The 14,074-nt window shown below is 48.6% G+C and overlaps 1 protein-coding gene across 1 annotated transcript in view; it reads left to right on the top strand.

Moving 5' to 3' along the window:
• Alpk2 (alpha kinase 2) overlaps window positions 1-14,074 on the top strand; it is a 47,872-nt gene that overhangs the window by 16,083 nt on the left and 17,715 nt on the right. The window contains exons 5-7 of the mRNA XM_012947942.2: window positions 3,391-3,665; window positions 6,289-6,377; window positions 8,334-8,551. Of these exons, the coding sequence (XP_012803396.2) occupies window positions 3,391-3,665; window positions 6,289-6,377; window positions 8,334-8,551 (582 nt within the window). The remainder of the gene's footprint in view (window positions 1-3,390; window positions 3,666-6,288; window positions 6,378-8,333; window positions 8,552-14,074) is intronic.

The raw sequence follows: 14,074 nt of genomic DNA, 5'->3' as shown, positions 1-14,074 counted from the left end.
TTAGTTTCCATGATTTTGTGTATGCTCTATAGCCTTTCTTGCTACTGATTTGTAGTTTAATTCCATTGTGGTCAGATAGAATGCAAGGAATTATTTCAATTTTCCTGAATTTGTTAAGATTTGCTTTGTGTCCTAATATATGGTCTATTTTAGAGAATGTTCCATGTGCTGCTGAAAAGAATGTATATTCTGCAGCATTTGTATGAAATGTCCTGTATATATCTGTTAGGTCCATTCCTTCTATGACCTCATTTAGTCCAAATGCCTCTCTCTTTATTTTTTCCTGGGATGACCTGTCAATTGACGAGAGTGGGGTGTTAAAGTCACCTACCACCACTGTGTTTGGTGTTATCTGTGACCTTAGTTCTAATAGTGTTTGTTTGATGAGTTTGGGAGCCCCCATGTTGGGTGCATATATGTTGAGAATTGTAATGTCCTCCTGTTGGAGTGTGCCCTTAATCAATATAAAGTGACCTTCCTTATCTTTCTTGACTAATGTTGGACTAAAGTCTACCTTGTCAGATATTAGGATAGCAACCCCTGCTTGTTTTCCCTAACTTCCGTTCCACATCCCAGGCTAAACTAGACAGAAGAATCCCCTTCCTTCTGAAAGGTCACAAAGCAAAGCCATGCTGGGAAGGACTCTGTTTCACCATTTCTTTGCACTGGTTGACAGTCACAGCCCAGGTGCTTGTTCAGACTTCATTCACTTAGGTTTGCATAAACTCACGTCTCGGGCTTTTTACCAGCCAGGGATGAGATTTCAGCATGGATGAGGTGAAGATGGGGCCGCTGCTCGAGTCCAGTGATGCTCCCAAGAGTCTGGGTGTGGACCTTGAACACATCTCCCCTCCACTGTGCTGGGAAGATGGTACCAGCTTCAGTGATGGGCAGGGAAGGGCAGACACGCCTCATCCTACACCTTCAGATGAAGAGACTGGATATTTTACTTTCAGTCACATGCTTTGACTTGGTAGAATCATGCACTAGACATTTTGCTCATTTAATTCTTTATATGAGGAACAAATCACATCTTACACAAGTCTTTCATTAACAACCTATGAAACCAAATTCGTGAGAAAAAGTCCAAATGAATGATGGGCCAAATGAAACCAAGCTAGCCCATGTCCATGACGCTGTTGCATTTTATGAATGTACTGGTGGATTGCTTCGCTCCACCTCACAGCAGTTGTTGGCACTAGGGGCCATGAATAGCCACATGGTTGGTATCTGCAGGGGTAGCAAAGAGCCCTGATGAAGAGCTTTGGTCTTCTCATGCTACTAAGGATACACATTCTTGGGGCTGGAGAGATGGCTTAGCAGTTAGGGTGCTTGATTGTAAAGCCTAAGAGTCTGATTCCCTAGTATCCATGTAAAGACAGATGCACAAGGTAGTGCATATGTCTGGAGTTCCTTTGTAGTGGCGGGAGGCCCTGGCATGCTCATTCTCTCTCTCTCTCTCTCTCTCTCTCTCTCTCTCTCTCTCTCTTGTACCTCTGCCTCCCAAGTGCTGGGATTAAAGGCGTGTGCCACCACGCCTGGTTTAAATCTGTTTTTTAAATTTTCATTTAATTTTGACAGAGACATAGAAAGAGGCAGATACAGGAGAGAGAGAGAGAGAGAGAGAGGGAGAGAACGGGCACACCATTCTAGATGCATGCACCACCTTGTGCATCTGGCTTACATGGGTCCTGGGGAATTGAACCTGGGTTCTTTGGCTTTGCAGGCAAGCTCCTTAGCTACTAAGCCATCTCTCCAGCCCTAAAAAAATATTTTTTTTTAATGATACACATTCTGCTGACCTCTGCTAAAACTCTTGGAGTGTCTCTTCTTTCTGGCACCTTCTACCTCTTCACCCAGTTTATCTAGTTAGAAGGCCCCCAGCTGTCTGTCTTGTCAAGGCTAACCGGTACTCCTAAGAATAGCTTAGTCGCGTCACAGGGTTAACAGCTAGTACACTCCAGAAGCTGTGGTTTGAAAGTACGCTATGAAGAAAGATATTTCTGTATAGAATCTGAAGTGGGGTTCTTCACATGACCCATGACTTATTTCTTCTTGTAAATATTCAGAAGAATGCCAGTTTTCATCAGCTTGGAGGCATGGAAGGTGTTTTTAAAAATCTGAACAATCTTGTTTCATGAAAAGCTATTTTCTTCATCTAACAGGTAGGTCTGCTTTGTCCATCTGTGGTCTAAAGCAGCCTCCTGATGAATCCATGGCCATCAGTGTCACGTGTCAACTCTCAGTGGCAACTGCCAGGAAACTCAGAAAGACAAAGCGCCCAAATGATTCTGTTTTCTAAAATTTTCTCTTCAAAAGCAATTCTTTTGACTTTTAAAAATATTTATTTATCTGAGATAGAGAAAGAGGCAGATATATATAGAGAGAGATAATGGGTGTGCCAGGACCTTTAGCCACTGCTAACAAACTCCAAACACATGCATCAACTTGTGCATATGGCTTACGTGGGTACTGGAGAGTTGAACTTGGGTCCTTTGGCTTTGCAGGCAAGTGCCTTAACCACTATGCAATATCTTCAGAATATCTTGGCTTTTTTTAAAAAAAGGACTTAGCTTATTATTTTTTTAACTTAAGACAGAGAGAGAGAAAGAGATTAAGAGAGAGAGAGAGAGAGAGAGAGAGAGAGAAAGAGAGAGAGAATGTGTGTGTGTGTGTGTGTGGTTGTGCCAGGACCTTTTGCCTCTGCAAATGAATTGCAGATGCACAAGCCACTTTGTGCATCTGACCTTATGTGGGTACTGGGGAATCAAACCCAGGCCAGCAGTCTTTGCAAGCAAGTGCCTTTAAGTGCTGAGCCATCTCCCCAACCCCCTTTGACATTTTTTCACCTTTCCTACCTACTACACACACAGACACACACACAGACACACACACACACACACACACACACACACACACACGTGTATATATAAACGTCTTTCTCTTCTGTGTATCAGTACTGATGAACATATGGTACATGGATGGGTAAATGTATGCATCCTTTTACTGTCACATTACAAAAGGGGCAATCACTGGAAAAGCAGCTCTTGGGCGATCAGTAATGAGAAAAGACTGCCCCCGCTCTATGGGCTCAGGTCTGCCATTCTCCCTTCTCTGCACTTCTCCCATCATCTTGTAGATGCGTCTCAGATATTCTGCATGGCTGTTTCGTTTTCCAGATAGGTAAAATTCTGGTCCTGCTCTCCCCGGCTTTGTTCGTACCCACGTTCTCTCGCATGTGACTGACTGGAGCCTGAACTAGCCGCCGCCCATGTCCTCCAGCTGCTTCTCTGTTGAGAGTGGACCGCTCCTTAGCCCTGTCCAGACGCGCTGGTTGACTGAGGACCCGCCCAGGGACACTCCGTCTAACCAAAGCCTGTTACCTTCCAGGGTGTGAAGAGATTGAGTTCAGTCAGCTCATCCTCAGAGAGGACTTCCTCAACGACAGCTACTTCGGGGGCCGCCTGCGGGGCCAGATCGCCACCGAGGAGCTGCACTTCGGGGAGGGGGTGCACCGCAGAGCCTTCCGCAGCACGGTGATGCGGGGCCTCCTGCCCGTCTTCCAGCCGGGCCACGCCTGCGTGCTCAAGGTGCACAACGCCATCGCCCACGGGACCCGAGACAACGACGAACTCGTACAGAAGAACTACAAACTCGCCGCCCAGGTGGGTCAGTGTGCCCCAAAGGCACCTCTTCCGGGGTGATGACATCCCGCGAAGGTTAGGGTAGATGAGTGTTTCTGCCACGGTGTCTGGCTTCCTTCGGGGTGCAGCTTAGGTCTGAATGGTGGGTATCAGTGATCAGCTCTCGTGATGAACTTTTAACTATTTTTAAATTGACAACCTCCAAATACATCCACAATGTACCTTGATCATAATCCCTCCTTCCACCCTCACTTAACCCCGCCCTCACTTAACCCGCTCCCCTACTCCTTCCACTGCACCCCTTCTTTCCAACACGTTCCTCTTCCATTTATGTCATCATTTCTTTCTTCTTCCTCTTTTTTTTTTTTGCCCTCCCGATGTGCAGGTCTTGTGTAGATAGGGACAGCCACTGTGGAGTCATGAATGCAAGGGCCACTTTGTGTCTGGGGGACAGCATCCCAAAGCCCTCCTCCCCATCCTTTGGCCCTTACGTCTCACATCACCTCCTTCGCAATGCTCCCCGAGACTTGGAGGGTGTGACGGAGTCTCGTGAGGAATTTTTCAGCCTCATGTCAACCAGTTTGGACTCAAACAACGCTTAGAGACACCTTCCCACTTTTCATCAGTGGTGTGATTACTTGTATTTTCCAGAAAGATCATGAGGTCCCTGAGGTTGTGACTCTACTTGAACAGAGAGTGATAAGCAAGGGTAGGGGGGCTAAATTTCACCAGATGCTGGGGTCCCCACGGACAGATGAGAGCAGCGCACGAGTTGGTGGAAGGCGTTGGGAGGAGAAGGAGGAGAACGAGGAGGAGAAGGAGGAGGAGGAGGAGGAGAGAGCAGACCTGGACACACAGATGAGTCTGGGTTCTTGTTTCTCTGAGTTTGGTCAAAGTAGCCTATGAACTGTGAGGAGGGAGGCACTCGGGCGTCTAGCTAAGCTGCCACTGCTTTCAACTGTTGAACTGTGGAACTTGGGGGGAGCGAGGAAATGGGGGAGGGTCAAGGGAGAGGAACACCCCCAAACACACATCTTGACCCTGTGGTTCACCCTATTTCTTTCTTTATTTATTTGATAGAGAAAGAGGGGGACATACACACAGACAGAATGGGCATACCAGGGCCTACAGCCATTGCAAACGAACTCCAGAATTCATGTGCCCCTTGTGCACCTGGCTAACATGGGTCCTTGGGAATTGAACCTGGGCCCTTTGGCTTTGCAGGCAAATGCCTTAACTGCTAAGCCATCCCTCCAGCCTCTGTGGTCCACTCTTGACCCCAGCACTTCCCAAACTGCCGGGAGAGTTAGGTCTAGGCTCTGTCACCAATTGAAACCCATCAAAGTAGAGTGAACGTAATGAATCTGTCAGGCATTGTCAAGCACCAGCCATCTGTGAGTCTGTCAGTGACTCCCTTAGTCATGCGGACCATGCGCTTATGAGGGCCCTTGTGCTTCAAGTAATGTAGACTTGCAGTCGTGTCCTCTTGTCAGGAAAGTGAAAGAGAAGAACAAAGGAAACACGGGACTTGATCTCCCCAGACAGAGCCCGTTCACTGAAGTCTTACGAGCGGGCTGAGGCTGGAGCACTGAGCTAGGCTGGGGCTCAGCTCATTCGGAGGACCCTAAGAAGAGCAGGCCCAAGGGAAGCAGACGAGGAACTTGTAGACAGATATCTTGGCTCATGATAGGCCTTTTTAATTTTAATGTTTTTTAGTCAGAATCGTCTAAGGGAGGGCACCCCATTAGTTTCTGTTCCTCCAATGCCTCTGAGCTAAGGGAAGTACATCAGTCAAAGATGAGTTGTCAGGCTGGTCTGGGACTGAAAGCCTCTGATGTTCCTTCAAGGCTTCTAGTCTTAGGGATGGTTATTAACTCTTTAGTTCCCTCTGGTTTTCAGAGAGAGCTATTAATCCTCACCTTTCATCCCTGAATCCATCCCTCTTTTTCCTTTCCCTTCCTTCCCTTCCCTCCCTCTTTCCCCTTTCCTATTTACTGCTCAAATTGTACCTCTGAAACGGAATTGTGAAGAATCCCAAGGGGACCCAGGAGAGCCCTGAGCAGCTATTATCTGACATGACGCTAAGTGCCCTGTGTCCTTTGTGCACCGGTGAATTTCCACCATGCTGGACCAGTCACCATTTGTCTTTGGCATGGATGGTCACCTCTCACAGTTCCTCTGCCCCTGGTCAACTCTAGGTTGAGATCATTGTTTCTAGAACATAGTTTAGTTGTAGAGTACTTGCCTATCATGCACAAAAACCTGGGATCCACCCCAACACTAAAAATTAAAAAAAGGGGGAGGGGGCTGGAGAGATGGCTTAGTGGTTAAGGTGCTTGCTTACAAAGCCAAAGGACCTTAGTTCAGTGCCCCAGGGCCCATGTAAGCCAGATGCACAAGGGGGCCCATGTGTCTGGAGTTTGTTTGCAGTGGCTGGAGGTCCTAGCATTCCCATTCTCTCTCTCTCTCTCTCTCTCAAACAAATAAATAAAAATAAACAATACAAACTTACTTCTCTAACTCCAGTGATGGGCCTAGAGCTCTGTATGCTTGACCTAGCTTTGAAAATGTGAAGTCTTGTTGAGCAATACAACGTCTGAATTCTTCTACTCACTTGGCTTTCCCATGTGTTGGGGCGATACAGGAATGCTATGTTCAAAATACTGCCAGACACTATGCCAAGATCTACGCCGCTGAAGCCCAGCCTCTGGAAGGCTTCGGAGAGGTGCCAGAGTAAGTGACGGTGCCTGCAGTACCACTCTGGCAGTTGGGGAACCTGGGGTGTCTCTGAGGTTGATGGAGCCCTTCAGAGTCATGGTGGGAGATGCCTATAGTCACAGAGAACATCCACTGAGTCTGTGGCCCCCAGGTCTGCGTCTTAGCGTTGGAAGGATGATATCCACACACCACAGGGGTGTTTAAGTTCTGAAATAAAAAGAAATGGGACAGAGCTCCCGTAAAGCACTAGTGTGTGTGTGTGGGGGGGGTTCCCCAGAAATGGGGAACATGGCCTGGTGACTCTGATGGGATCTTTTCTGGGAATTTACTGACCTGTCCCACACCAGGTGTTTAGGCACCTTGCAGTCCTTTTTACATCTTCATGTCAGGATTCCGGGGAAGGGGAACTCCTTTTGGGAAGAGGAGGTGATGAAAACCATGTTTCCCCCTAATGGGCTCAAGGGAATTTTCTGCTTGAAAGCAAAAAAACCATTCACTTTGGGGGAGGTTGATTAACTCTCAACTATCTCTCATTTCTCCCTCTGAAGAGGGGATCTTAACTGCCTCACTGACTTGGAGGTGTGGGAGGGAGAGAAGAGCCCACAGGGCCCGTTCTTCACTTAGTCTCTCTCACCGAAGCTCTGTGAGGGACCGCGCTCTGCAGCCTGGTCTTCCGAGGCCTACGCAAAATGTCAGATAGTCTTTGAATACATAAATGCATGTGACTGGAGAGATGATGGATCCATTCATTCATTCACTTTAAATACTTTATTTATTTATTTGCGGGTGAGAGTGAGAATGAGAATATGGGCATACCACAGCCTCTGGCCACTGCAAACAAACTCCAGATGCATGTGCAGTTTGACTCTTACACTAGTTGGAACCTCCTTAAAGGAAAAGAATACAGCATTGTGAAAATCAACATGGACTGAGGGCCTTGGAAAGGGTGTCATAGTGGGGTAGTTGGTGGATAATTGCTTTCATCAGCATCCCAGTAAACAAGCCTCAGCCCAGAGATGGATAAGGATGGATTTCTATCACAGCCGTTTTCTCTTCCTTGCAATGGCTGACTGCGGCCACATTGGTGATTGTAGTGTACAGAGACTATTGTCCTCAGAACAACACCTCGGCCAGACTCCACAGCACCATGTGGGCACATGTACTAGGCCGGCCTGCCCCTCCCAGCCTTCTCTGAAAGCCGCCCTGCCCAGGCCCAGAGGCCCCGCATGGCCAGCTGGCCCTGGCACTTCCAGAAGTGGGCCAGGCGCGCTTCTCTTCTATGGAGCCGGTGGGAGCTTGGAGAGAATAACTGCGCACACGCTCCCTGTAGCTTCTGTTTTTGAATTCATGAATGTCAATGAAGTCTCATTGTCGATGCAAATGGAATCCCACCGGGCAGAGACCAGGCTAACTAAGGCTGTGACTAATGTCCAGCCCTGTTTCTGCCCTGTCCCAAAGGCTGGGTTAACAGGAACCCAGACAGCCCCAGAACCCTTTCGTTTGGTAGGCCATTGGTCAGAGGGAGTTTTCAGAAGGTCCCCAGAAACCATCAAACATGACAATCCATGACAGGTAGACAGAGGTTTGGCGGCTAGGCAGTTCTTCCCACCACCATCTGGCTGTCATTTGGGCTCATTGGTCAGCTGCTCTGACTGAAAAGCAGCAAGCTGCTCACAGACACACACAGCCGAAAACAACAATCCAAATACAACCGTAATGAAGGCGTTCGCTTCCACACAGGCAAACAGAATTAGTTCCTAGGAGGCATTTCAAACCAATTCTACTTAGGGACAAATAAACACATAAAGGGATCTTCTTGCTCACTGTGCAATTATTGAAGGTATTACAACAAGAAAAAAAGCCGAATGGTCCCCAGGGGTTGGCCCTGCGGCTCCAGGTGAGGGGAAATGGCCTGAAGCTGGTCTCCCCGCTCCAGAGCTCCCTGTGTGAGCACGCTCTTCTCCCCACCAGGATCATCCCCATATTCCTCATCCACCGGCCAGAGAACAACATCCCTTACGCCACCGTGGAAGAGGAGCTGATCGGAGAGTTTGTGAAGTACTCCATCCGAGATGGGAAGGAGATCAACTTCTTGAGAAGAGACTCGGAAGCCGGTCAGAAATGCTGCACCTTCCAGCACTGGGTGTACCAGAAGACAGGTGGCTGTCTTCTTGTCACAGACATGCAGGGTGAGTGGAGCCGGGCGGCGGCGCAGCCCCAGTGATGCTGAGGCCTGGGGTGGACCTAGGGCAAGGGAAAGAGGGGATGAGAAGGCAAGGAGAGGTCTGCTAACCCTTCCGCTAGGGGCTTCTTTTCCATGAAAGAAAGAAAGAAAGAAATAACAGACCCCATGTACTTTGTTCAGGCACTTAATGATTGCATTCACACCCTCCAATCGTGACTTAGGGGAAAAGAGGTAAAGAAAAAAATACATACTCCTTGCTCCCCCAGCCTCGAGAACGCTCCTCGATTTTACTTTCAGGGGTCCTTTGCCTCTAAGCCACCTCATTATGCTGCGCGGGTTAGGAATCGACGACAAGAAAAATCCACATACTCAATGCAGATTCAGTTTTGTTTTGTCCAAATATTTTCAGCCCACATTTGCATCTGAGGACGTGAAACAGGCAGATGTGGGGGAAGACCAGAGAGCAACTGTATTAGTATGGAAGGCTCATGTGGGGGACGATCCCAGAAAACAGAGGTGGAAGAGGGAGGAAGGGCTCCTGAAGAAGGGCAGGCAGTCCTCGTTCACGAACAAGCAGCCCGTTTCTATCACGGGAGCCTGTGCCGAGCACACGTCCCAGGATTCCCCACCCACGGGGCCAGGGAGCGTGGGGGTTTCTCCGTGGCCGCCTGCCGCACGGGCAGATGCACCGGGCCAAGAGTGAACAAAGTTGTTAAGCAAGGAAGTGCTGGAGGGTGGTGCCTGCAGGTGGCGCCAAGGAGTTCTGAGGAGTCTGGGCTGAGGACACTGGGTGGGTCACCAGCAGCTTCTGACGAGGACCTTCACTATGCCTATTTCTTTCTAAAAAACGAACGCTAGGGGAAAACTCTGAGCAATATTACCGCACATACATTAGACGTTGTCCCTTACAAGGATGGTAAGCTCTAGCCATGCATCTTCTCCGCTGTCAGCTTTTGGGCACATGACTTGCTTCTCAGAGCTCTAGCACTTTCCACATGACTTGTTTGGATGTTAGATGAGATGTTAAAAATGATCACTATGGCATTGCCACATAATACATGTGCCCTGTGTCTAAAAATCCTCATTCTGATGTAATGATAGACTAGGAAGCATTTGCAAAAACATGCAGAGACTCTCCCGTGCTCCCTTTCCTCAGCTTTGCCTGGTGGTCACTGCACACATGGTGACTGCCCCTTGTCAAAGCTGGAGGATGGACTCGGGCACAATATGAGTGACTAAACTGCACACCTGCCTTAGATTCCCATGGGCTGTGTGTGAATGCTCTCATTTTACTATTGTTTTTATTTAATCTTCGTAATGGCACTTATAGAAGATTTTATCATCCCCATCTTGCAGATGAGAAAACTGAGGATGATCTAGAGGTGCTTTAAAAAATTGGTTTGCACATTTGTGTGCCAGTCTCTTATCAAGCACACACTTGGCTTTACAGGGGTGCTGGTGAATTGAAGCCTTGGCTAGCAGGCTTTGCAAGCAAATGCCTTTAACCACAGAGCCATCTCTCCAGCCCGGAAGGAATGTAATTGCTGTTAATCAGCTAGTAAGGGTTCAAGACTCCAACTTACCTTTGCTGGCTCTGAATCCCAACTTCTTTCACTAAATCACAGGTTAACAGATATGCAAGAGATTTATTTTCTGACCTTTCCAAGTTCCTCTGGATATTAAAAGGAGTGTCTTTGCTGTGCCTAAAGGGACTTCTTATAAATCATGTCACAGCACTGTCTGTGGATGGACAGATTAACAGATATGCACAGCTCAGGGGAGACAGTCACAGCCGCTCTTTCTCAGTGGAGATTTCACATGTGCACATGCTAACTCCACAAATACCGCACATGCTACAAACATACACACACCATACATGTACCACTCACACACACACCACACACACCACTCACACACACCACATACACATACCACATACACACTCACTACACACACCCCACTCACACACACAGCACCTCACACCATACAGACACAAGACTTCACAATACTACACACATGTACCATTCACACACACCACACACCACTCATATTACACACATACACCACACACACACACCTCACACTATACACACCACACACACCACTCAAATTGCACACATACGCACCGCACACACGACACGACTCACATCATGCACACACCACCTCCCACGGGCTGCACTCTGGACAGACAGCTATTTTTCCATCCAGTATCCGCAGTCTGCTTGTGGAATTGTTCGTCCCACATCTTCTCTTTCCGGCTTTTTTTTTTTTTTTTTCTTTTTTGAGGTAGGGTCTCACTCTAGCCCAGGCTGACCTGGAATTCACTATGCAGTCTCAGGCTGGTCTTGAACTCAGGTGATCCTCCTCCCTCAGCCTCCCGAGTGCTGAGATTAAAGGCGTGTGCCCCACAGCGGTCACTTCGGACTTAAATTTCCTTGGGGGATTCTGTCTTCTGCCGCACCGCACCACACCAGGAGCTTCGCTCTGGCCGTGCTGTTGCTGCCAGGCACCAATACACCCCTCTGGTGGGATGCTACATCTCTCCCCAAATGATGCACCTGCTTAAATGTGTTGGCACAGCATTTCATAACAGTGTTTATTTACTGTCTGCTGCTGGGGAAGTCATTTTATTGTCACCAACATTGTGGCATGAGATAGCACACCCACCTCTGAGTAATGCCTCCACCTTGTAACATTTTACTGAGACAGTGGAATTAGGAGCAAAGGAAACAAACCCAGGGCTGGAGAGGTGGCTCAGCAGTTAAGGCACTTGCCTGCAAAGCCTAAAGGCCTAGGTTCTGCTCCCCAGTGCCCACGTGGAGCCAGATGCACAAAGTGGTGAGTGTATCTGGAGTTCATTTGCAGTGGCTAGAAGCCCTGGCATGCCCATTCTCTCTGTTTCTCTTCTCTTTCTCTTCCCTTGTCTTTCTCTTCTCTTCCCTTCTCTTCCCTTCTCTTCTCTTCTCTTCTCTTCTCTTCTCTTCTCTTCTCTTCTCTTCTCTTCTCTTCTCTTCTCTTTTCTTCTCCCCTCCTCTCCCCTGCCCCCACCCTGACAACTCCTAATCTCAGGTTTTAAATGGCCTGCTGATGCTGCCAACTTCTGTCCATCAGAAACAAGCTGCAGGTCAGCTTGACAGCTGCACACTAGAACCTCAGCCATTACCCTCCAGCCATTGTTAATACCCTTGGTTGAATTGCTGACCAATTATTAAACCAAGAGAAGTTCCTTTTTAATAATTAGATTGTATTTTTCTAAACTGAAAATGACAGCTGGTAATTCTAAGAGACAAGGGGGAGCAATTGTCCAAGTTCAAGGACCTTTTGCCAAAATTCCTTTTATAAAAAAATTGGGCTTCTGTGCAATTTAGCACTGTGATATTTAAGTGGTACTTTGTACAAAACGAGGTGTCCAAAGAGGGCTTTGCAATTTGGTGTTTTTTAAAAGTATAGTCCCTGTAATAAAAGCAATGCGAGGCATGTCTCCATCTGCTCGAGTTGTTAGCAGCTTTGAAAGAATGAGAGGAATTAGTTACAGACTGGGAAAGAGGCTTTACTGGTAAACTGCTACCCCCAAAGCTCCGTGTCCAATTCGGATCCCAGGTGCAGGACAGAAGAGCCGGGCTCCCTGATCCCGCGTGACCAGCCCGTCTGTGTGGCGGCGGCATGGCCTGCGTATTTGCAGAATGAGGATGCCACTTACACCTCTGGTTTTCCTTTCCTGAGCCTTGAGGATGAGGTCACCCAGCTAAGTGGCCTTCCGATCTTATCCCATGGTTGGCTTTAGGGGACCTGGGTCCTTCTTCTCCCACATCCCGCACTGGTGTTTATGTTGCCTGTCCCGTCCATCTGTGGTCAAGTCACCTGCTGGTAGCAGCAGTGTTTATAGCCTGGTTCATGTGAGACCTGAGCCACAGGTGAGATGCTGTGCCTTATGATAAAAGATCACCAATGAAATAAAGTAAAATAATGTAATGATGATGATGATGATAGGATTAGAAAGATGGCTCAATGTTTTTTTTTTAAAAAAAAAAATTATTTATTTATTTATTTTTTAATTTGACAGAGAAAGAGGGAGAGTGGGTGCCCCAGGGCCTCCAGCCACTGCAAACGAATTCCAGATGGCATGCACCCCCTTGTGCATCTGGCTTATGTGGGTCCTGGGGAATCAAGCCTGGGTCCTTTGGCTTTGCAGGCAAACGCCTTAACCACTAAGCCATTCCTCCAGCCCTGGCTCAGTGGTTTAAGTGTGCTTCCTGTGCAAGAGTGAGGCCTGAGAGGGCCTGAAACGTCCTGAATTCACATCTGCAGGACCCACGTAAACAGCTGGGCACAGCTACACGTCCCTGTAGCCCCAGAGCTGCAAAGGGGAGCAGAGGCTAGGCAGTTACCCGGGCTCAGCTTCAGTAAGAGACTCCAGCTCCAAGCGAGCACGGGCGCAGGAGTGATGGGGTGGGATGCCTCACCTCCTGCTCAGGACGCCTGCCGCCTCTGGCCGCAGGGGGGACTATGCAAGGGTGCGTGCATGCTCATACAGTTCACAACCACCCGCACCACTCCACATCACGCACACACACACACACACACACACACACACACACACACACTGGGAAAAAGCAAAACAAATATTTACCACTGGACTGTGTATTGGGGTCCACTGGGGTGGGCCAAGCGCCCAGAGCCACCACATTAGAGACAGGAGCACTCTACCTGGAAGAGGCCAAAAGATGCTAGAATGGCCAGCGGTCTCCACACCGTCAGCGTCGGCGCAAGAATGGTGTGCTTGCTTCCTGTGACCTCAGAGAGGTTAAGGATCCCTGCTGAGGCTGAGGCTGGGGCAGGGGGAGCCATGGGGTGCTCTGAACCCCACTCTTATACACGTATACCGTGTGCATGCGTGCATGTGTGTGCACATATGCACCTGGGCTGGTACTGGTTGGTTGTTTTCATTACTTTCAACCTTATCTTAGAAGGCAAGATCTCTCACTGAACCTGGGGTTCATCGATCTGGCTAGACTGCTTAGCCAGCAAGCCTTAGGGATCCCTCCTCTCTGCCTCCCCAGAGCTGGGATTACAGGCGCAGGCCACTGTACTTGACTTTTTATGTGAGTGTTGGGGATCCAAACTAAAGTCCTCATGCTTGCGTGGCAAGCACTTTACTACCAATTGATTCATCTCCCTTGCCCCATGGTGGCTGGGTTTTTGTTTTTACTGTAGAAGGTGACAGGGCTGCCCAGCACGTGCTAGAAGAGAAGGGTACTGTCCTTGCCTGTCTCCCTAGCTAGTCTCCCAGCTGCCCCTTCTGGAAGCCCAGAAGCACAAAGGGTCCTGTGAGCCAGAGTGGAAGCTCAAGTAGCCATTTTATTGTTGTGGGTTTGGTACCCCCTCCTCCACGGCTGTTCAGCGGATAGAGTTTATTAGAATTGTCAAAGACCAGGCCAGGGGTTCTGGAGGCCAGTGCCCCAGGCCAGTGGTTCAAGGTCAAATCATAACTCAGGAATGTTTCCGTGGATCTGAAGCCAACCTGTAA

This window comes from Jaculus jaculus, chromosome 15 (assembly GCF_020740685.1).
Source record: "Jaculus jaculus isolate mJacJac1 chromosome 15, mJacJac1.mat.Y.cur, whole genome shotgun sequence".
Classification (NCBI taxonomy): domain Eukaryota; kingdom Metazoa; phylum Chordata; class Mammalia; order Rodentia; family Dipodidae; genus Jaculus; species Jaculus jaculus.
Note: the sequence above shows the minus strand (reverse complement) of the source record. Positions and strands in the feature narration are given on the sequence as shown.